Source organism: Ursus arctos, unplaced genomic scaffold (assembly GCF_023065955.2).
Source record: "Ursus arctos isolate Adak ecotype North America unplaced genomic scaffold, UrsArc2.0 scaffold_5, whole genome shotgun sequence".
NCBI classification, from domain to species: domain Eukaryota; kingdom Metazoa; phylum Chordata; class Mammalia; order Carnivora; family Ursidae; genus Ursus; species Ursus arctos.
In genome coordinates, this window is record NW_026623067.1 from 63,921,297 (window position 1) to 63,942,416 (window position 21,120).

At 39.6% G+C, this 21,120-nt stretch overlaps 2 protein-coding genes across 9 annotated transcripts in view; one reads left to right on the plus strand and one right to left on the minus strand.

The window, feature by feature from the left end:
• Positions 1–2,932: 2,932 nt before the first annotated feature.
• DHFR (dihydrofolate reductase) lies at positions 2,933–20,637 on the minus strand. Its single transcript, XM_026498705.4, has 6 exons — positions 20,347–20,637; positions 19,932–19,981; positions 17,554–17,659; positions 12,292–12,418; positions 10,939–11,054; positions 2,933–4,266 (listed from the first exon to the last, which is right to left on the minus strand). The coding sequence occupies exons 1-6, from the start codon at positions 20,430–20,432 to the stop codon at positions 4,188–4,190; spliced, it is 564 nt and encodes a 187-aa protein (XP_026354490.1). The 5' UTR covers positions 20,433–20,637; the 3' UTR covers positions 2,933–4,187.
• Positions 20,581–21,120, plus strand: part of MSH3 (mutS homolog 3) — a 195,050-nt gene continuing 194,510 nt past the window's right edge. For 6 of the 8 annotated variants that reach the window (XR_006409516.3, XR_006409517.3, XR_008957583.1 and 3 more), the window contains exon 1: positions 20,671–20,883. Coding sequence is in view for 5 of the 8 variants with exons in the window: in XM_026498700.4 (XP_026354485.4) it covers positions 20,671–20,883 (213 nt within the window). In the remaining 3 variants the exon portion in view is untranslated. Of the gene's footprint in view, positions 20,884–21,120 lie in introns of all 8 variants that reach the window. The other 2 variants (XM_026498701.4, XM_057307334.1) reach the window with 2 other exon arrangements.

Here is a 21,120-nt window from a genome sequence, read left to right on the forward strand (position 1 = left end):
TGGGTCAGCAGGAGGGAGGTGAGACAGTGGCATAATCAGAGATGCGGTTCAGAGATTGCCTGGTGGCCATGTTTATGATAGTTTATTTGGGAGGGAGGTCAGAGATGAAAAACCACCAACTTCGATTATCGCAACAGTCCAAGTGAGAGAAAATAAAGACCTAAATTGGATACGGTTATGAAAAAGAGAGAGCAGGGGCGTCTGGGTGGCTCAGTCAGTTAAGAGTCCGACTCTGAGTTTCGGCTCAGGTCATGATCACAGGGTCATGAGATGGAGCCTCCAGTCGGGCTCTGCGCTCAGCTCGGAGTCTGCTTGGGATTCTTTCTTCTCCTGCTCCTGCTCTCTAAAATAACTAATTCTTTAAACTCACACACACAAAGAAAAAGAACAAATTGAGAAGTGCCTCAGAGATGAAGCAGGTGCCTGGCACTTGATGGAGCCGGGGCCTGATGACACCTTCCCTGTCCTGGGTTTTGGAATCTGGAGATGAAGTTTCTTCATGGATTTCCTCCGCCTGGAGCATATATCTGCCTTCCTCCTGACCCTCAGTCCTCACCACCTCTCCAGATCCTTCAATACGAAGCTCAAGCCCCACTTTGAGTCCACATGTCCATCAATAGGAGAACGGATAAACAAATGGTGGTGCAGTTATACAATGGAATGCTGCTCAGTTATGAAAAGGAACAGACCGGTGATGCATGTATCCACATGGGTGACTCAAATAAATGATGCTGAGTGAAATAAGCCGGACCAAAGCATGCATCCTATGCGATTCCATTCATATGAAGCTCAGAAACAGGCAAAAATAATCTACAACAGGAAAAAAACCCACAGTAGCACTTGCTTTTGGGGGCGGGGATTGACTAGGGGTATGAAGGAGTTTTCTGGGGTAATGGACAGAGGTTTAGGTCACAGAGGCAGGCACGTGGGTTTATTAAAACCTGTACAATGCTACACTTAAGATCTGCCTTTCCGCACGTGAATTTTACCCTCCCCGAATGTAAACAAATACTGAACTGTCATTGCCGATGTGCAAGCTGATGGGTGGATGGCTGGCTAAGTGTGTGGTAAAGCGGAGATAGGGAAGTGTTAGCAATGAGAGTCTAGGTGATGGGTAAATGAGTCCCTAGTCCCTAACGATTCTCTCAACTTCTCTGTGTGCTTGAAAGAATTCAAAATAAAATGCTAGGGGGAAACCCCCGAGTTTAAGATTTGATAATTCACCTATCAAAGAGGACTGGCAGTCACAAACCACCCTGTAGGCAAAACGTTGGCCCTTTGTAGGGGGCTATGACCAGAGGCTGGAAAAAGGGGCAGTCTCGCTCAGGATGCCTTCCCAGATGATTTTGCCTGGCTAGGTGCAGTAGAAATTCTCTACTCTGCGCTTTTTCCTGAGTTCCAACATCATTAAATCTTCTTGCAAACTAACCCTCTGTTCCCTCAGGGTTTGTGTCCTATTGCCCTGGGGGCGAAGAACTACAGGCCACCTAAAATTTGCCATCCAATAATAAATTTCACATTTAGTTTGATTACTGACTGCGAAGTTATTTGAAATACCACACAACGCGATTTGTTCTCTTTTTTTGTTCCAAGAATAAAGAGATTTAACAGAAATGTCAATATAAACTTCCTGGCCCACACGAGGTCTCCTGGGGAACAGGAATGGCAGGAGCAAACAATTAGAAATGGTCACCAGTGGAGTTTCACCGCTGCACACAGGCCACAGGAACAGCACCATCTACACAGATGGTAGGACTTCTTTCCTCTTTCGTCAGAGGCTCTATCCCTTTTGTGGGCAGTACCTTTCATTACAATCTCTAATTCAATTTCCTCATACTCATTTAATTATGTATTTCTTTTTTGCCCCAACTGGAACACCCTTGATCACAAGTTTCAATCTTTCAGAAATCATTATTTTTCTTAACCTTTGCAGCAGCTGGCTGGCCAACTTTTCCCTCACAAAGTCATGTTACCTAATTTGGTCATTTCCTGTACAGTTTTTAGTTTACTAAGTATAAAAAAAAAATCTTGTTAAAGGACACCTGTTCTTGCGTGTGCTATGTACCTCTTTGAGCTACGGCCATTATTTTCGTATGTATTTTTATTACATATTTAATAAATGAAAATCTTTACTTCTTAAAATAGATCAACGCACACGTCTAATCTTTACAGTTTTACTTTCTCCAATCCCATACATGTTGATTTATAATTCACTCATATTTCTACTTTGCTTTACTTAGATGTGCTTGTGATAGGAAATACAAGTTCAGGTTTTTTCTTCCTTAGAGGACAGAAGCACTCCTAGTCAGTGATGTACATCCTTGGGTAGGTTGCAGAATCATCTGGGGTGCTGGTTTGCACTGCAGGTTCTTCTTTTTTTAGAGAGGGAGAGCAAGTGGAGGGGGAGGGACAGAGGGAGAGGAAGAGAGAATTTTAAGCAGGCTTCATGCTCGGCAGAGCCAGACTTGGGGCTTGATCTCACGACCCTGAGATCATGACCTGTGCCGAAATCAAGAATTGGATGCTCAACAGACCGAGCCTCCCAAGTGCCCCTGTACTGCAGATTCTGGGACCTCATGCAGGTATGATGGGGATGACATTTTGAAAAACTGTTAGGACGTGAGTTATGGTACATAATTTAAGCCTCACAGAAACAAAATGGGCTAACCTGAATATTTAGAACGCATGTGCATGTTATATTATTTACATTTTGGCCTCAAATTATCATCACTTTGCAGTGCTATTTCATAAATCAACCTGGAAAAAGACTTGATTTTCTGTCTTGAAAGATGAACAAACAAGGGACCACGAGAGAAAGCCCGATGGTTCCCTAGCGATCAGTCTTTGGAATGTTGTGTGACCCCTGAACATAAAGGGCTCAATTACTATCTTAATTGTTCATAAAAACAAACATACAGTGCTTCAAAAAATATCTAATCTCAATAGGCATATTTAATGCATAAAATAACACACCCAACTCTGATACTCTCGACTGTTTACAGCACACATTGTCCTACACATACTATACACACTTATTAAAAATTTTAGGTATTGTACACAATGTGCTTCTTTTATTCAGTAGTCTTTGGCATTTTCCTATCAGTATCTTATTCTTTTTAACTGCTACAGACCATGTTAAATTTTATAGACATATTGGTTGGTTATTTTCTTTATTGATTGTCACTTGGGCTGTTTCCAAGTTTTAAAAAAGTGGTGCAACAAATACTCTTGGGTCCATCTCTTTATTCAGGATTAATTTCTGGAAGTGGAAGCTCTGGGCCCAAACCCAGAATATTTTGAATTTTAATTGATATTGCTAACTTAAACTCTAAAAAGTTTGTATTAATTTACAAGGCATAAAATGCTATTTCTTTGGATACTTAACAGTCCACATCTTTGCTAACATGACGGGTAAAGTGTGTTTTAATTTTCATTTTTTAATTCAGTAAAGTTTAATTTAGTTTCTATCTTTGTAATTTTGGTTTCTAGCTTTATTCATTTTCAATTCATTCCCTTTTTAATTTCTAGTTTTAGCCATATGCTTGTTATTAGATTACTCTTTTTTTGTATAGAACAGGCTATTCTTCTGTCATTTTAACATCCTATGGACTCTCACTGAAGATCGGAAACAGAGTTTTTAGAGGTCTGAGACCTTCTCTTTTAACCTTCCAAAAGGTAGTGTCCTACCTGCCTCTTCACTATCCCTATGGAGCATATCAGAGTTCTCAACTTACCAGATTTCCTGTCTGAGTGATATGCATAGAGAACTCAAAGGTCCTATTTTGATCTAATTTTCTTTAAATATCTGAGTTCTAGCTCTTCTATTTATAATCCATTTCTGAACTTCGGACACATCTCTCTAGTCCTATCTTTGTAAGTCCTGATTTCAACTGATGCTATCGGGGGGCCGTCTCACGTAGGCTCTTGGTAGATATGCTACCCTAGGCAGGTGCTGGTCCTTGATGGCAACATACAGTTACAGTAAGAAATGTTCCACAAATGGTATCTGACGTGGCCTAGTTAAGATTAATCTTAACTATAGCCTAATTAAGATTAATAAAATCTCTTGCTTAGAAGTAATTATCGATCTAAAGTCAACAAGTCTTTTTTTCTAATATTAAAATATATAATTGTTTGGAGGGAAGGGGGAACAACTAATTTGAAATAAATCAGAAAACATCTTTGCATTAATCGTTCTTCTCATATACTTCAAATTTGTACTTAATGCCTTTCTCCTCCTGGACATCAGAAGGAACACCTGGGTATCTGTAAAAGAAAAATATGCATAATGTGTCAATTAAAAAGATAGCTTCCCTGACTCTCAGGCAAAAGGCATCAATAGTGCATAAGGTAAATAAAAGTTTTCCCTTCCTTTTGTTCTACACAATGGTAAGCCACTGTGAAATTGGGTATTATACAAGTACACTACACATGGGAACAGAAAGACACACTTTCAAACTGTATAGAAAGTTAGAAAACGAAAAGTGCAATTTCTCCTTTCCTTCTGACTCTTACTTCTTCTGTCCAAAACTAACCACTGTCAGCAGTTTCTCTTTTATCTTTCTACTACCAATCAGCTAGTATGAAATTGCTTAATAACATTTTGCAAATCTTACACTTGGTATCAAATTTCTCATGTGAGCAGAGGAAAAACAAAATACAACCTTCAGCTGCCTAGAACAGAACTGAAGTTATACGTCCTGCGTGGTGCTAGACTCTCCATTTCCCAGTGTGTGGCTTATTGCAATTCTTTTAGTGGCATCACTGTTCATCTGGGATTTTCTAACTCTCACTTAGCTCTGTGTTCCCTCCACCTTCCAATTCAAAACCCAGGCTGTCCTTTGGGTATATACCAAGAAATGGAATTGCTGGATCATATGGTAATTTTTTTTTAATTTTTGGAGGAATCTCCTTACTGTTTTCCATAGTAGCTCCACCATTTTACATTCCCACCAACACGTATAAGAGTTTCAACTTCTCTACCTCCTCACCAGCACTTGTTATCTCTTGGGGGTTTTTTCCATAATAAATCAGGATCTCAAAGAGATATATGCCCTGCCATATTCACTGCAGCCTAATTCACAACAGCTAAGCAACCTAAATGCCCATCAACAGATGAATGGATAAAGAAAATGTGGTCTATATATACAATAGAATATTATTCAGCCTCAAAAAAGAAGGAAATCCTGCTGCATGAAGCGACATGTTGAACTTGGAGGACATTAGGCTACGTGAAATAAGCTGGTCACAGAGGGACCAATACTGCAGTATCTAAAATGGTCACACCAATAAGAACAGAGAGTAGAAGGGTGGGTGACAGGGGTTGGGGGAAGGGGGAAACGGAGTTGTTGTTCAAAGGGAAGAAAGCCTGTTGTGCAAGATGATTAAGTTCTAGAAATGTACTGTGCAACAGTGTGCCTATAGCTAACAACACTGTATTTTATAATTAAAATTTTGTTGAGAGTAGATTTCATGTATTCTCACCGCAATAAATTTTTGCCCCCCTGAAAAAAACCCCCACCATCAGCAAAAAACACAAAACCAAGGTCCTCCGTTTGAAGGCAGTATTGACCACTCCTATCTCCAACCCAAATCTTGTACTTCCTCAGTATTGTGCGGGCTACATCCCCAATATGCTCCGGGTAGGGGGAGGAACACCTGCTTTTTTTTTTTTTTTTTTTTTTTTTTTTAAAGATTTTACGTATTTATTTGAGAAAGAGAGAGTGACAGAGATAGTGAGAGAGAGCACAAGAGGGAAGGACAGGGAGAAGCAGGCTTCCTGCTTAGCAAGGATCCTGATAATGGGGCTCGATCCCAGGACCTGGGACCATGACCCGAGCTGAAGGCAGACGCCTAACCAACTGAGCCACCCATGTGGCCCAGGAACACCTGCTTTACTCAGACTAGTGTTTGCCTCTGGTTCTGCTGTGTGACACTTAGTTTTCAACACAGGCTTTGTCCTTATGAATAATTCAGCACTGAGTTCATTAGATTAAGTGCTCTACAAATGTTACCCTTTAATATCATTAGTTTGTTTCATCCGTATATTTTGTAAACTCACTGCAGCAAGAATACAGGAAAAAATTAAATCTCTTTTGATATCCAATACAATGCTGAGTAATAACAGGTATTGAGCTTTTGTTGACTAATGAGAGGTGATGCCATGTGATATAAAATATAATTAGAGACAAAGTAACAGCATAATAATGTATAAGGAAATGAAAAAGCTGTTTTTTCTTGAAAAACTTACATTTCAGAGGAAGAAGCTATGTTTCTATTTACTAACCATTTTCTGAGCTGTTTCTGTTCCACTCTTAATAGCAATATAGCATTTTTCCTTTTTTAAAGAAATGATTTTATGAGGCCAACGTTTAACCGTAACTTTAGTTTCTTTGGAATGAGTCACCAGAAGTGACATTTGTGTGTGTGTGTGTAAAATTCTCAAGAGTATCAAGATTCTCAGTTAATAAGATAAAAGCAAAGTACCAAAATTATTTCTAAAACCATGAATAATAATAACTTAGAAATACTATGCTATTGGCTGGATATGGTCACTAGCCACCGTATTAATGTTAATCTGCTCTGTGAATCTGAAATTCATTTCTGCTTAACATTAATTTTACTTTTCACAATAGTCACATATTCAGTCCGTTTTAATAACGATCCTAACTACCCCACCACCATACTCCCCAACTGCCGAGGAGCCACATATGAACTCTGAGTTTAAGCCTAACAGGATTTGGAAATACCCCCTATTTGTTATGAATCACCCAGAAAGCGATCCCCCTCTAGAATCTTCAAGCAGTAAGGAGTCCGATGAATATGAAAAGACATAAGATCTGAAATGACAAAGCATCATGAGAATATTACAGAGATGATTTAATGTAAAGTCTAAGAAAGAGGTAAATAGAGTTCTTAAGACAGTTATCTATAAGAAACAACTCACAACTAGAATAAACTGAAGGCTCTATAGCAAGCACAGGCTCAGGAGACACACAAACAACATGAATAAGGATCCTGCTGAACGGTCAGGAAGTAATGGGAACAGAAGAGGAAACGTCAGCCAAAAACCTTCCTCGAGTTGTCCACTGATAATGGACATCTGTCCCAGCTCTGGAGCCAACTACTATTTCAAAGCCTCTTCTGGTCTTTATCCTCTTTGACTGTATGGTTACACGGAAGGTTGTTAACTAGAAGGAAAAACCTGTTTGGGGCTCATTAAGCAGAAAACTGCTGGTAGAAAATATTTGGGTCTGCTGGTTTGGATGGAGCCTAGTGTGAAATAGCCTGAGGCAGAAAGATTTCTTCCAGGCAAGATGAATGAGGGCAGAGCCTTAGAGGACAGGCTGGCATGGTGCTGTCATCAAAAAAGAAGAAAAAAGGAGTTGCACAGACAAGACCCATGGGGGAAAAAGGCAGACACAAAGTCAAACCTTACTTTGTTAAGACTAATTTCTGCTTTTACGTTTCTACCCCTTGCGGTTTCACCTAACTTCTAATTTTATTCTCTTCTCACTTTACAACAGTCCCCTCATCTTTATTTCCTTTTACTATTGCTTTTATTACCAGCAAGTATGGTGTTAATAAAAGGTAACTGTGTTTGAACTGAAACTTATGTAACCACAAGAGGCCCACTAATAGGGATAATGGGGTTCTAACCGAAGTGTAGCTGTGGGTGAAAGAAGAAGGGGGGCTAGAAAATAATTTCTGGACAGCAGGGAGCAATTCTAAGTTCCTCAGTATACAGAGATTTGGAGAGAAAGCAGCTCAAGAACTGAGCAACATTACAGATTTTCAGGGACAAGGTATATATTTCCTTTGTCTTTCAAGGTTTCCTTTTTCTCTACTTCATGAAAGACTGACCTACTCCAGATTTACCCTTAGGGGATTCCTTCCACCTCATGTTAAAGAGGCTGTTATTATGTTGGTACAGGCTTGAAAGTAAGATAACCATCAAATGATGTAATGAAAAAAGACTTTTCATTTTCTTTCATAGCCTTGCTTAGAATGTCCATTTTGGAGCAATTTCTTTGGATTTTGGCTTTGGATAGCAATTTCCTATCTGAATATACCCACAATTAACATTTTCTAGGGGCGCCTGGGTGGCACAGTCAGTTAAGCATTCAACTCTTGGTTTTTGGCTCAGGTCATGATCTCAGAGTCATGAGACAGAGCCCCATGTCGGGCTCCGTGTTGAGCGCGAAGTCTGCTTGGGATTCTCTTTCTCCCTCCGTCCCCCACAAATGTTAAAAAAGTTTTCTAAGACATTTAAAGAGGAACCAATACCAATCCTTCAAAAACTCTTCCAAAAAAAATAGAAGAGGAAAAAGACCATTTCCCAACTTATTCTGTGAGGCCGGCATTCTTCTGACACCGAAACCAGGTGAAGACATTACAGAAAAAGAAAAACTACAGACCAATATAAATGTAAAAATCCTCAACAAAATATTAGCAAACTGAATCCAGGAACATATAGAAAGGACTGTACATTACTACCAAATGGATTTATCCCAGAAATGCAAGAATAGTTTAACATGAAAATCAATGTAACATACCATATTAATAACCTTTTAAAGACAAAGACCATATGATTATCTCAATAGACTCAGAAAAAGCATTTGACAAAATCCAACACTTCCTCATGATAAAAATACTCAATGAGGTAGAAAAAGAAGAGATCTTCCTCAATGTGATAAATGGCATGTATGAAAAGCCCACAGCTAATACACTTAATGGTAAAAGACTGAATGCTTTCCCTTCAAGAGCAGGAGCAAGACAAGGACGTCTTACCCTTGCCACTTCTATTCATAACTGAACTGGAGGTTCTAGCCAGAGCAATTAGGTAGGAAAAAGAAATTTTAAAAATGCAGATTAGGAATAAGTAAAACTACCTCTATTTGTAAATGATATATCCTGCATATAGAAAATCCTAAGGCATTCACTAACATTAGAATAAATGAGTTCAGCAAGGTTGTAGGATACAAGATCAGTAAACAAAAATCTATTGTATATCTATGTATTCATTGTATATCTATGTATTACCAACGAACAAAATAAAATGAAAACAGCTCCATTTATAATAACATCAAAAAGAATAAAATACATAAGAATAAATTTAACAATGAAGTGCAATACTTGTATAGTGAAAGGTACAAAGCACTGCTGAAAGAAATTAAAGAAGACCTAAATAAGTAGAAAGACATTACACGTTCACAGTTTAGAAAAATAAGTACTGCTTAGATAGCAAAATTCTTCAAAGGGATCTCTATAGTAATGGTTTCATAACTCCGTGAATACACTAAAACCACTGAATTATATACTTTCAATGGGTGAATGGTGTGATGTGTGAATCATCACTCAGTAAAGATGTTAAATTTTTCATTTCTAAGAGCCAAGAGCCAGAATGGAAGTAAAATATTTTAAGTTATCAAGGATCCCAGAGGGTCAGTTTTGGAAAGAGGTCTGATGGAGAGCAATAGGATTTGGAAAGGGAAATTCACAAAGTAATTTTTTCTTTTTGTTAGCAGCAAAGATAGGAACGAGGGACAGCAGAGATCAATATTCACATAATGTGAGAATCAGCAACCTAAGCAGTATAAGAAAAAATATAGAAGATGTGACAAAGAAATACAACTTTTTTCATAAATACATACAAAATCAGTAGGTGTGATTTTTCTGCGGGGTCACCTTGGGAGACTAAGCAAAAGCCTGTACTTTAGCTGTTTAGAAAACTTTTAGAGTTCTTAAAATTTTCAGTTTTCTTTAGAGCTAGTTAAAAGCCCAAGGAAATCAGTCCACACTTTATTAGATTCTTGATTATTACCTATTACTCTATAGACTATTACTTTAAAGCTTGGCCATCCACTTATTCAGACTTGACTCTGAATGTTCTTTTAGGAGGTATTTCCCAAAACAATCTCACACTTAATTATGACTGGATTTAACTGAGAATATTTGAAAGAATGTGTTAAAACCTAGTCTGAAAGTGTGGATACAATTAATCTTTAACTTTCCATAGCCAAGAGCTGAAAAGTGCTTTTTAAATTTTTTTTAAATTGAAGTATGAAAAGTGCTTTTAAACTAAAATGCTAGTTTTCAAAATCAGGGAGTTTCATGCTAAAATCACAACTCCAGTAAAACAAGTATAACTTCTTTCGATCTTCACCACTGCTCTCCAAATCCCTTACTCCTTCACCTCAACACTCGCAGCCAGCTGGTCTCCCAGCTTCACTCTTGTCCACTCTTGTCCCCTCCCGTCCCTTCACAAACAGCTGGAGCAATACCACGCTTTCTCTATTCAAACCCTCTAAACCTGCATCTAGTCTGACCCCTTCTGGCCTCCTCCTTGCTTACAGTGCTCACAGTGGCTTTCAGGGTCACGGAACACACCATGCTTGTTCCTGCCGTCTGGTGTCTACACTATTTCTGGTTTCTGGAATGCTCTTGTTGCTCTTTGCATGGCTGGCTTCTTGCCATTTAGATTTCAGCATAGATACCATTCTTCAGAGAGGACTTCTCAGACAATACAGTATTTAACACGTCACAATATTTCAATTCTCCATACAGCACTGTTTATCACTTTAGCACTGTTTAGGCACTGTTTATCATTTGCTCCCTTCCTCCTCTATTACAAAGAATCTAATCTTGGAGAGCAGTGATAGCACATCTGTCTTGGTAAGCACTGTTTCCCCAGTGCCTAAGACATTGTCTGATGCTAAGCACAGATTTCGTAGAATGAACTACTCTCTAGATTTCAGCAAGACGATTAAAACATAAACATTACCAAGTTTGTTAAAGCAGATTTCCAAAAATTCCTAAAGTATTTGTCTACAAAAAACATAACTACTCCAAATTCAATATGAAGAGTATTACTCTTTTTATAATTCTTAAGCAGGAAATCCAAAAGTGCTTCAGACAAATTAGTAACATTTTACTTACTCTGGCAGAAGTTTGTATTTGTCCAAATCAATTTCTGGAAAAAATGTGTCACTTTCAAATTCCTGCATAATCCTTGTCACAAATAGTCTAAGATGGCCTGGTTTGTTCATGGCTTCCTTTGAAAAAACACAATAGGCATCAATTTCCTAATTTATCTGTCAAAAGAAATAGAAACTCTAAGATTTCTGTTTAATTATACAGTCGAGTTTGTACTAGATATTAGAGACACGCTACATAACTTGTTAACTCCAAAGCCTACTACTTAAATATCCTATTCTTTACTTTGAGGTCCAGCAAAGTATGTCTTAGTTATTTTGAGAATGGGACTAATCATTATCAGTAATTATGAGAGTTGAGTTTAAATGTTCTCTAGGCCTTTTAGAAAACATGGAGTTGTTCCTTTGGCCACATATATGTGAATCTACAAGAAAAGTGATATTGGGGACATCAAGGGAAGGGCACTGTTCCAAAAGGAATGCCCCACAAATGCTACCATTGCAAAACTGGGAGAGTCTCCAAGGGTACCGCATGCTGTTGGCACTGTTGTAAACAAACCACTGAAGGGCACGATTCTTGCCAAGAGACCTAATGTACATATTCAGCATATTAAGCACTCAAGAGCTGAGAGAACTTCCTGAAGTGTGTGAAAGAAAACGATCAGGTAAAGAAGGAAGCCCACGAGAAAGGTACGTGGGTTCAACTGAAGCACCAGCCTGCCACACCCAGGGACACACACTTTGTGGGAACCAGCGGAATGGAGCCTGAGCTGCTGGAACCCACTCCCTATAAATTCATGGCATGATAACTGTAAAAAAAAAAAAAAAAAAAAAGAGTAAGGGTATTTTCTCTTTTACCTGTTTTTCCTTATATTATGAAATCATATACTTTTCCCATGCTCTCATATTATATAAAAATTAAGGGAAAGTTTTCTGCTTTTAACAAATTCATATATATCTAGTCAGTATACAGCAACTGAGAGCCCCATCCCTTTATCAATGAGGACATACATATCCTTAATAAAAGGGAATAATTCAGTAAATCAAGGCACATCCAGGGAGTAGAAAACAGTGCAATGCAAGAATGATTCTAAGAGAAGGATTTAGAATGTTTTTAAATTAGAAACATCAACTATTTTGAATTGAAAATAAACTGGAACAGGCTTAAAAACTCACTTTTATATTTTTATTTAGTTTTCATGATAGTATCTAAAATGAATAATTCAAATTGACAATATGTCTAGCTAACAGTGGGGATAATATGCTCCCTTTGCTCACGGCTTAATTTTTTTAAAGTTCAGATGGCAGGGAAGCTGAAGGGAAGTGGGGTAGAACATTTCCTTATAATTTTACTTACCTTATAAACAGAACTGCCTCCCACTATCCAAACCATGTCCACTTTATTTGCTAATTCTGGTTGCTCAATAAGTTTTAAGGCATCATCCAGACTTTTGCCAAGAAAATGAGCTCCTTGTGGAGGTTCCCTGAGGTTAAAAAAATTATAAATAATTTCTATAAAACCTACTCATTAGTCAATTAATTATAAAACGAAAATCATCATAAATATGAATCCTTTCCACAAAAAACACTTTTACATCAATATGACCTATGACCGATAATTGAAACCACATTTGTGTACGTAGGGTCCACAATAAATCAAAAAACAGAAACACTTCTGGTATCTTGTGATATTTATGGTGGAAGAAAATCACAAGAGTAGTTGTCTCTGGAGGGATGGGGTTAAAGATTCACTGGGAAGAATCTTTAAGGGAACTTTTGAAGGGTTATGGTTATGTTCTTTATGTTTCATGTGAGATTATATAGGTGCATACATTTGTCAAAACTTAGCAAAAGTACATTTTAGACTTGTACATTTCACTGTATATATTCATTTCAAAAGAATAAAGCTAATGAAATATTGAACCTTAGTTAATCATATGTATGCTAAAGTATTTAAGGGAAAACACACTAACGTCTACAAGTTACTCTGAAATGCGTGAAAAAAACAAGACCAATTGATGTATGGATGGATGGTAAAACAAGCATAGCAAAATGGTCACGGTAGAATGTATGTGGTGAGTATACAGGTGTTTACTGTAAGGTTCTTTTCTGTATGTTTGAAAGGTTCATTATAAAACGTCAGAAAGAGTAGTCTGTTTGAACGACTGTAGTATGGAATGATTTTTTTTTCTTTTTCTTTTTTTTAGAGAGAGTGCACTCATGAGTGTGGGGGTGAGGGGTTGGGGCAGAGGAAGAGGGAGAGAGAGAATCTTAGGCAGGCTTGAAGCTCAGATCAGAGCCTGATGTGGGGCTCGATCTCATGACCCTGAGCCAAAATCAAGGATCAGATGCTCAACCGACTGAGCCACCCAGGAGACCCTGGAATGATTTTCAAACTCTTAACATGTGATGAATGGGGAATGAGTAAAAGATTTTTCATGTTTCAAACATGTACAGATGGATGAAGTATTAATAAATGAGCACGTTATTTTTTGTAATTAAAAATCCAAAGGAGGGGCACCTGGGTGGCTCAGTTGGTTAAGCATCCAAATGTCTGACTCTTGATTTCAACTCAGGTCATGACCTCAGGGTTGTGGGATCAAGCCCTGCATTGGACTCTGTACTGGGCATGAAGCCTACTTGGGATTCTCTCTCCTCCTCTGCCCCCCACTGCCCCAATAAATTTAAAAAAATCCAAAGGAGGAAAAGTTAATTAATTTCAGGATTAGATCTTCAGCTTAATCTCTTCCTATCTCCACACCTATTTTTTTGGGGTGGTTGTTGGTGGGGGGAGGGCTCTAATTCCCTTTATAAATGAAGAAACATTAGAATTTGGCTTCCACTGTAATTAGAGAACAGAAATTATAATTCAATGTCAAGTTCTTAGACTGATGCTTTAAAAAATTATATAACTGCTTTTGAACTGCTAGTTATAACAATGATTAATCAAGAGCTAATGGAGACTATTCATTCTCTCGGCTGCCTCCTCCCTCACCTCCTTGACAGATATTTTACTTATTTCATTCTTTGTCATCTCTAAAGGAGTTAAGAGCACAAAGAACATATTTTGACTAAAAGCTAGAAATGATATGGAGGCCAGGGTGAGGTTAAGTGAGCCAAGGGATTCTCTTAAGACTTCAGGGCAGCTCAGCGACTAGGCTGGATGAGGCTGTGTAGGGGCAGAACTGAGTAAGAAACAGATTTAAACTTGGGGAGAAGATATTCTAGCTAATAAAGTCTAGAATGCCTGAAATTGAGTCAAGGTGGTTTTAGCAATGGAGGATGCTAAAATCAGGAATGATGACAGGAGTTAGGGTAAAATGGAAAATTGTGACTTAGGAACTGAGATATGAGGAGAACTGGAAGAGGCGTCCTAGGAGTTGTTGGGTTATAGCAAAATAAATTAGAAGGTGGTATAAATGGTTGGTGTGGACTTCAAATTAACAGGGTAAACACTTTGTGTAGGTTGTGGAACAATGGCTTGAAATGGTGCAAGCGCTTAAGGGGAAGACTACTTCTTTGCCCTTTTGTAGTGAGTCTGGAAGAGGAAAACAAAGGATTTGTTTCACATTTTAGTTATCACAGACATGGAGGAAATGCTTCTGCAAAATGTTTCTATTTAGCAGTTTAGGAATAAGTTTCACAGGAAACCCTTGATTCAAGATGGGTAGAAAAAATAAGCAAAGAGTTGAGCCAATGTTTGAGCTCATTAGCCCACAGTGTTCATTGTGTGAAAGCACAAATCCTAGAAACTAACACAGTAAACAGAATATAGCAAGCACTCAATATTGTGACTTATTTCATTGCTAAATTTCCCCCTATATGTATCTCAAGCTAACAGAGATTGCATTCCCTGACAAGAGAGAGTTGGTATGTGGTTGTATACAGTCAAGAAATGTGGACACGCTTGATATCTTGTTCCAAATTTAAGAAAGAGTCTTGAATTCTCTGAGAGTTGGCATGAGGATTAAGAGAAAGATAATACACATCATAGGCACTCCAGTGATACTTCCATCCTTCTCTCTCTCTTTTTTTTTTTAAAGATTCTATTTATTTGAGAGAGAGAGAGAGAAAGAGCAGGGGGAGGGATGGAGAGAGAGGGAGAAGCAATGCAGGGCTCGATCCCAGGACTCTGGGATCATGACCTGAGCAGAAGGCAGACGCTTAACCAACTAAGCCACTCAGGGGCCCCTCTAGCCTTCTCTTTAAAAGCCCTGTTCAAAAGAGGCTGCTTTTTACCTGATGGATAGTTACAGTAGAAAGAAAACATGTAACATTTATTCAGTGCCCAGTTGCTGTCCCAAATAGTGGGATCAGGGAGTGCTTTACATGCATCACACTACTTAATGTGACCAGCAGTCCTATGTAAGTACTTTTATTCTTCTTTATAGATGATATTGAGGCTGAGAAGTTAAGTAGCCAGTGGTTACAGAGCCTTTTGTTTCTGGCTTTTTTCACTCAGCATACTGTTTTCAAACTTTATCCATGTTATAGCATATATCTGTTCTTCTTTTTATTGTGGAATAATATTCCATTGTATGGATATAGGCTACTTTGTTTATCCATTCATCAGTTGATGGACATCTGGGATGTTTCTACTTTTTGGCTATTATGTATGGCTGCTATGAACATTTGTTGTTGTGTGGTCATATGTTTTTATTTTTCCTTCATTTCATAAACCAAGAGGTAGAACTGCTGGGTCATATGATAACTCTATGTTTAACATTTTGAGAAAATGTCAATCTGTTTTTCAAATGTGGCTGCATAATATTTCAAGCCAAAACTTGATTGTCTAGATAGCTTTGGAAAAGCATTTTCTCCCTACCCTTTAAGGAACTAGTTAACTAAAATAATTAGTATCTGGCAGCAAATTTTGGGATTACCTTAAGGATTCAGTTTTGTCTTACTTAGGAGGGCAGTGGTGAAAAATTGAGTATTTCTGAAAGATTGCTATAAACGAGTTATGGTGATTACATGAGTAAATCTGGCACTGTCTGGCACACAGCAGATGCTCAGGTTATGTGTGTAATTGACCCTCAAGTAGGGAACCAGAAGGAAGGGCAAAAAATAAATTCTAAGACGTTTTCGTAACTGATATCCTTATTTCCTTGATAATAAGGACTTTTGAAATTTTCTGCCTTAAAAAAAAACAAGCAAAACACAGCAACGAATGTTATATATAAACACATAAGAAAACAACCAAACACAATTACATACACCACAGGGGGGTTATAAAGAAGAAATTAGACTCATCATTTAAGGAGATTTGCCGGCTCAACTGAGTATGTCCCCCACTGAGATTTCTTTATGTTTGTTTTAGCTCAAGCTAGCCATAAATAAACTTGAGTAGTGTTCAAGAATATGTTACTAAAGAGTCTCTGAGAATGGCAATACAGTCTGTGAATTTGGATTCTACCAAGTAAAGAGATAATCAGAATATCTTAGCAACCAAAGGAGAACAGTATGAAGACTGAGGCGGATGGCAAGATGCACATCAACATATTCTTCATCACCCAAAGGTGCTCAATGCAAATATTCTGGTAGACTTTCTTTCACGTTTTTACCTATGCCATTCTAGGAGGGATTTGGGAGAAAATCTATACAAGCCTGAACCCCCTTAGCCTATGGTTTTTTCCTTCCCATGATGTGATGGTCTCTGAGGTGTTCACTTGGTTGGGCTATAGTCCTTGTTTATTCAGACACCAATCTAGGTGTTGGTGTGAAGGTATATTATAGAAGTGATTAAAGTTGATAATTAGATGCCTTCAATCTGGTGGGCTGGATTCAATCAGTTTTAAGTCCTTAAGAGCAGATCTGGGCTTCCCTGAAGAAGAAATTTTACCTGCAGTCAGCAACTTCAGCCCTGATGGAAAGTTCCAGCGTGCCCTTCCCGATGGCCTGCCCCACAGAGTTTTGGACTTGTCTAGCCAGCACCCACAAATGTGTAAGCTAATTCCTTGCAATGAAGTCCCCAGGGCATTTGCAAGCATCAGCAACTATCTACTCCAATGTTAGACTGGAGGACAGGAAAATTCCTAGCAGAGGTCAAGTGGAGACACTCCTTTCTCTCTAGGATCCCTAGGTTGACTTCACCTCAATACTTTCAAATTTTTTACCTGTAGACACTGGGTAAAGAATACAGGTATAAAATATTATTTGGGTGTTGTGGTAAACTAGGAATACGGCACAAGATTATGACTGATTTTTAGCCCATTCTAAAATTTCTATCTTATTACATTGAGGGCAGGGTCCAGAAAGGGGATAAACCACTTAATCTTGGCAAATCCCAAAACATATGTGAAACTAGAAAAAAATTATTAACTATATTGTACGAATGATACTTGAGCCTACTGAGTAACAGTTTAAGGAAACTGGCAAATATGTTACCACAGTGAGATTTAATCTAACTTTTCACAGTGATGAAATCAATCCCTTAAGTAGCAGAGTGAGTTACTGTCATGTGGGATAAATAACTGCTTACTCATTTTCTGTAAATCATCTTTATGATATTAGGAAGCTTGATCAATAATGCTGTATTTAAATTATTTTGTCATACACTGACCTCCACCATAACAGATGGAACATGATTTTCTTGTGGTGAATTTGTTATAGTACTTACTTGAGGTCTCTGCTGAGAACTAAATTAATTCTGTCCTTTAAAGGTCGATTCTTCTCAGGAATAGAGAACCATGTCTTCCTACCCATAATCACCAAATTCTGTTTCCCTAGAAAAATCACATAAAAAGAATATTTTGGGAGTATATATATTTTCATATATTCACACATATATAGAGAGAGATGATTGTCATAGTGACATCTAGTGGATCTGCATTAAAAATTGAAATTTAAAACAGGCTTACTAAAATTTACATTTATCACCATTTCCTAAATATAGTAACTATTTTCCCCTATGGTGTTATCCAATACATATACAATATTTAGTTTTAATCAACTGCAATCATGTATAATAGTGAAGAGCCAAGATTCTGGGGTAAAGTGCTCAAGTTCAGTGTATTCAGTCATCTACTAGACAAGTCATATTAATCTTCTGTGTCTTACTTTCCTTAATAATAAAATGGAGATAACAGTAGTTCCTACTTCTAGGGTTACTGTGGGGATTGAGGACTTAGAAGATCTAATAAGTCCTACTTAACTGTTTGATCTGATAGTATTATTCATATTTATATACTTTGTAGATTTATATTAATAGTCATACTTTTAAAGATAAGTGCTTAATATTCCACTCTAAATTAAAGAGCTAAACACTTTCAATTGTGCTTCTATCTTTCAAGTATAATGCTTCTATAGAAACTTTATTATACACAAAGCTTCCATTTTTGGCTTAATTACTTAGGAAAAAATCTTGGGAGTCAGATATCTGGATCAAAGGAATATACACATTTCTATAATTCTTGATATGTTCTGAGAGGCTATCAAAAGACGTGCATGTGTCTGTTTTAAAGAATCATCATTAGTTTGATTTTATTTTAATAAAAATACTAACATTTACAAAATACAAGTAGTAAGGCTAAGCATTTTTCTGTATTTTGCTTCATTACTCATAACCATATATTACCTCCGAATGTTAAGAAAAGTTTTTTCCTCAAAGAATTAAAACCCCAATTATTCATGGTGCCCCCTATGCACTATATCTTCAGACAGAGCTTTAGGTGTTAGTAAGGAGATATCAATTATCAAAAACAACACAGCCATTAGGTGAGGAATTCTGATGAGAGAAATGGTACAGACCTGGCCTAACAACTAAGGTGAACGTGAGAAGTGAAACGCACAGGGAGACATTGCGGGGGCGGGGGGGGGGGGGGAAGCAAAAGAAAAAGGCAAAAAAGTCAAAACACCTTTGGTACCCTTCCATCCACTCATCCAAGAAGTACTGTATTTACTGAAAACCAGCAAACAGGCCAGGCGTTGAATGCTTTTCCTATTACTAGACCATACTTCGGATTTTAAGGAGTGGTTCATGTCAATTCCTTAAGCTTCAAGCTATTGCTACCTTGTCTCTACCAGTAACCCAAGCGCCAGGTCCAAGGGCGCTGTCCTGTTAAAGTTATGCTGCATCTGCTTCTGACTTACTATCTCCCTTTTACTCTGCTAGTCCTTCTCCTATGACCAAACACATACACTGTCTCTTAAGTTTTATTTATTTATTTTTAAAGATTTTATTTATTTATTTGACAGAGAGAGAGACAGTGAGAGAGGGAACATAAGCAGGGGGAGTGGGAGAGGGAGAAGCAGGCTTCCCACGGAGCAGGGAGCCCAATGCGGGGCTAGATCCCAGAACGCCAGGATCATGACCTGAACCAAAGGCAGATGCTTAAGGACTGAGCCACTCAGGTGCCCCATGTCTCTTAGGTTTTAAACGGGTATTCCACCACCACATTCTTTTCCTTGGTTGTCCTCTTCTCTCCAGTGGCTCAACTCCTCCACTTCCCTGTACCTGAAATTATCCTGGATATCCCACAAAACCTCCAAACCTCAAAATTATCACTATTACAACTGCACACTATTCTCCACCCCACCCAGGATTATTCGACTGTCATCCAACTGAGTATCTGAGAGTTCATCTGGATCCCTTCCTGCATCCCCTTCACCTGCCTTATCTCCACATCCAATATCATGGAACTGTTTTCTGTACTTTTCTCCTCTCCACTGCCCTCCTTAAGGCCCTGAGATTTCCTGCAGGGGCTATGGCAAAGGCCTCCTCTTATATCCTTTTCGTGTTCTAATCTTTACCTAAACCTGCAGCTAGGTAGCTGCTAATTCTGCCCATACCTCAACTGTACGCCTGCACACATAAAATTTCCAAGAACTTTTTTTTTTTTTAAAGGTGTGACAAACCGTGGGAATTGCATACAAATGAGTAGTAAGACAAAAAGGTCCCAGATTAACACGCACAACCTTTCATTTAAGTAAAATCTGTACTGGTAAGCTTACTCAGCAAGTTTCCCAAACCTCAATCTCCTAAAAATCCCACATTACCTTCTACTGAGGAGGTTGTGGTCATTCTTTGGAAAAACTTGAATTCATTCCTACAAGTTAGACAAACAGCGTTACTCAGAACATTCTCCCGCGGGCTCTAGCTCTAACGCGACCCACAGACACTGCGCTGGGGAGGTGGAGTGGGGGTCTCTGGGACCGGGACGTTGTTCTGAGGCGGGGCCCCGCGAGGGAAAAGTCCTCGCCGGGCAGCAGGAGCAGGACGGAAATCAATAACTTGGCCTCCTGGCTCCTGATGGCGGATGTAAGCCCAGGCCCAGCTCCCGTCAGCTCGGGTCCCAAGTCCGACCCCCTCCTCCCGCCGCCAAGTGTCTGCGCGACCCCGCCCTAGTGCCGCGATCAAAGGCAGCCCGCGCCAGCTCCCCCAAACGCAATCTATCCCCTACCCGGCAGGTACCTGAGCGGGGGCCAGGGCAGGTCCCCGTTCTTGCCGATGCCCATGTTCTGGGACACAGCGGCTATGCAGTTTAGCGTACGAACCATGACAGCAGCTGCGAACACCTCCCAAGCTCACCAAACCGGGATTTCCCCCAGCGAGCTTGGCGCGAAATTGCAGCCACCCCGCCTCCTCGATCTTATTTGTGCAGCCGAGACTCCGCCCCCCATCCCGGCGCACTGCAGGGTCGTGACGTGCTCGCGCCCGCAGACGCCGGGGACTTGCGGGCGCGGGCTCGCGCTCCCGGCTGGGCCCTGCACGGGTGGTGTCACTCTGCGCCCTGCGATGTCGAGCCGGAAGCTTGCCTCTGGTCGTGCCGCTGCCAGCGGCCCAGCCCCTGCAGGGCAAGCGGTTTTGAGCCGATTCTTCCAGTCAACGGGAAGCCTGAATTCTACCTCCTGCCCGACGGGTGCAGCCGAGAAGGCCAACCCTGACCCTGACTCTGACTCCGCAGCGCCCCTAGCGTCCACCTTCCCTCCTCAGTTGCCGCCGCACGTGGTGGGTTTGGTCCAAGACGGGGCGGGGCCAGCGGGGAGATGGGGCAGGGCAAGATGGGCGGGAACGGTGCTTCTGGGTAGAGCGGAAGGAGGCAGGGACAGTCCGCGAGAATCGGCGAGATGAGCGGACCAGAAGAGATAGGGGAGGGGCTCAGAAAGGAGAAGGCGGGAAAAGCCAGGCCGGCCTCCGTCCTGGGCGCGGTTAAAACGTTGCAGTTTCCACTTGTATTACAACACA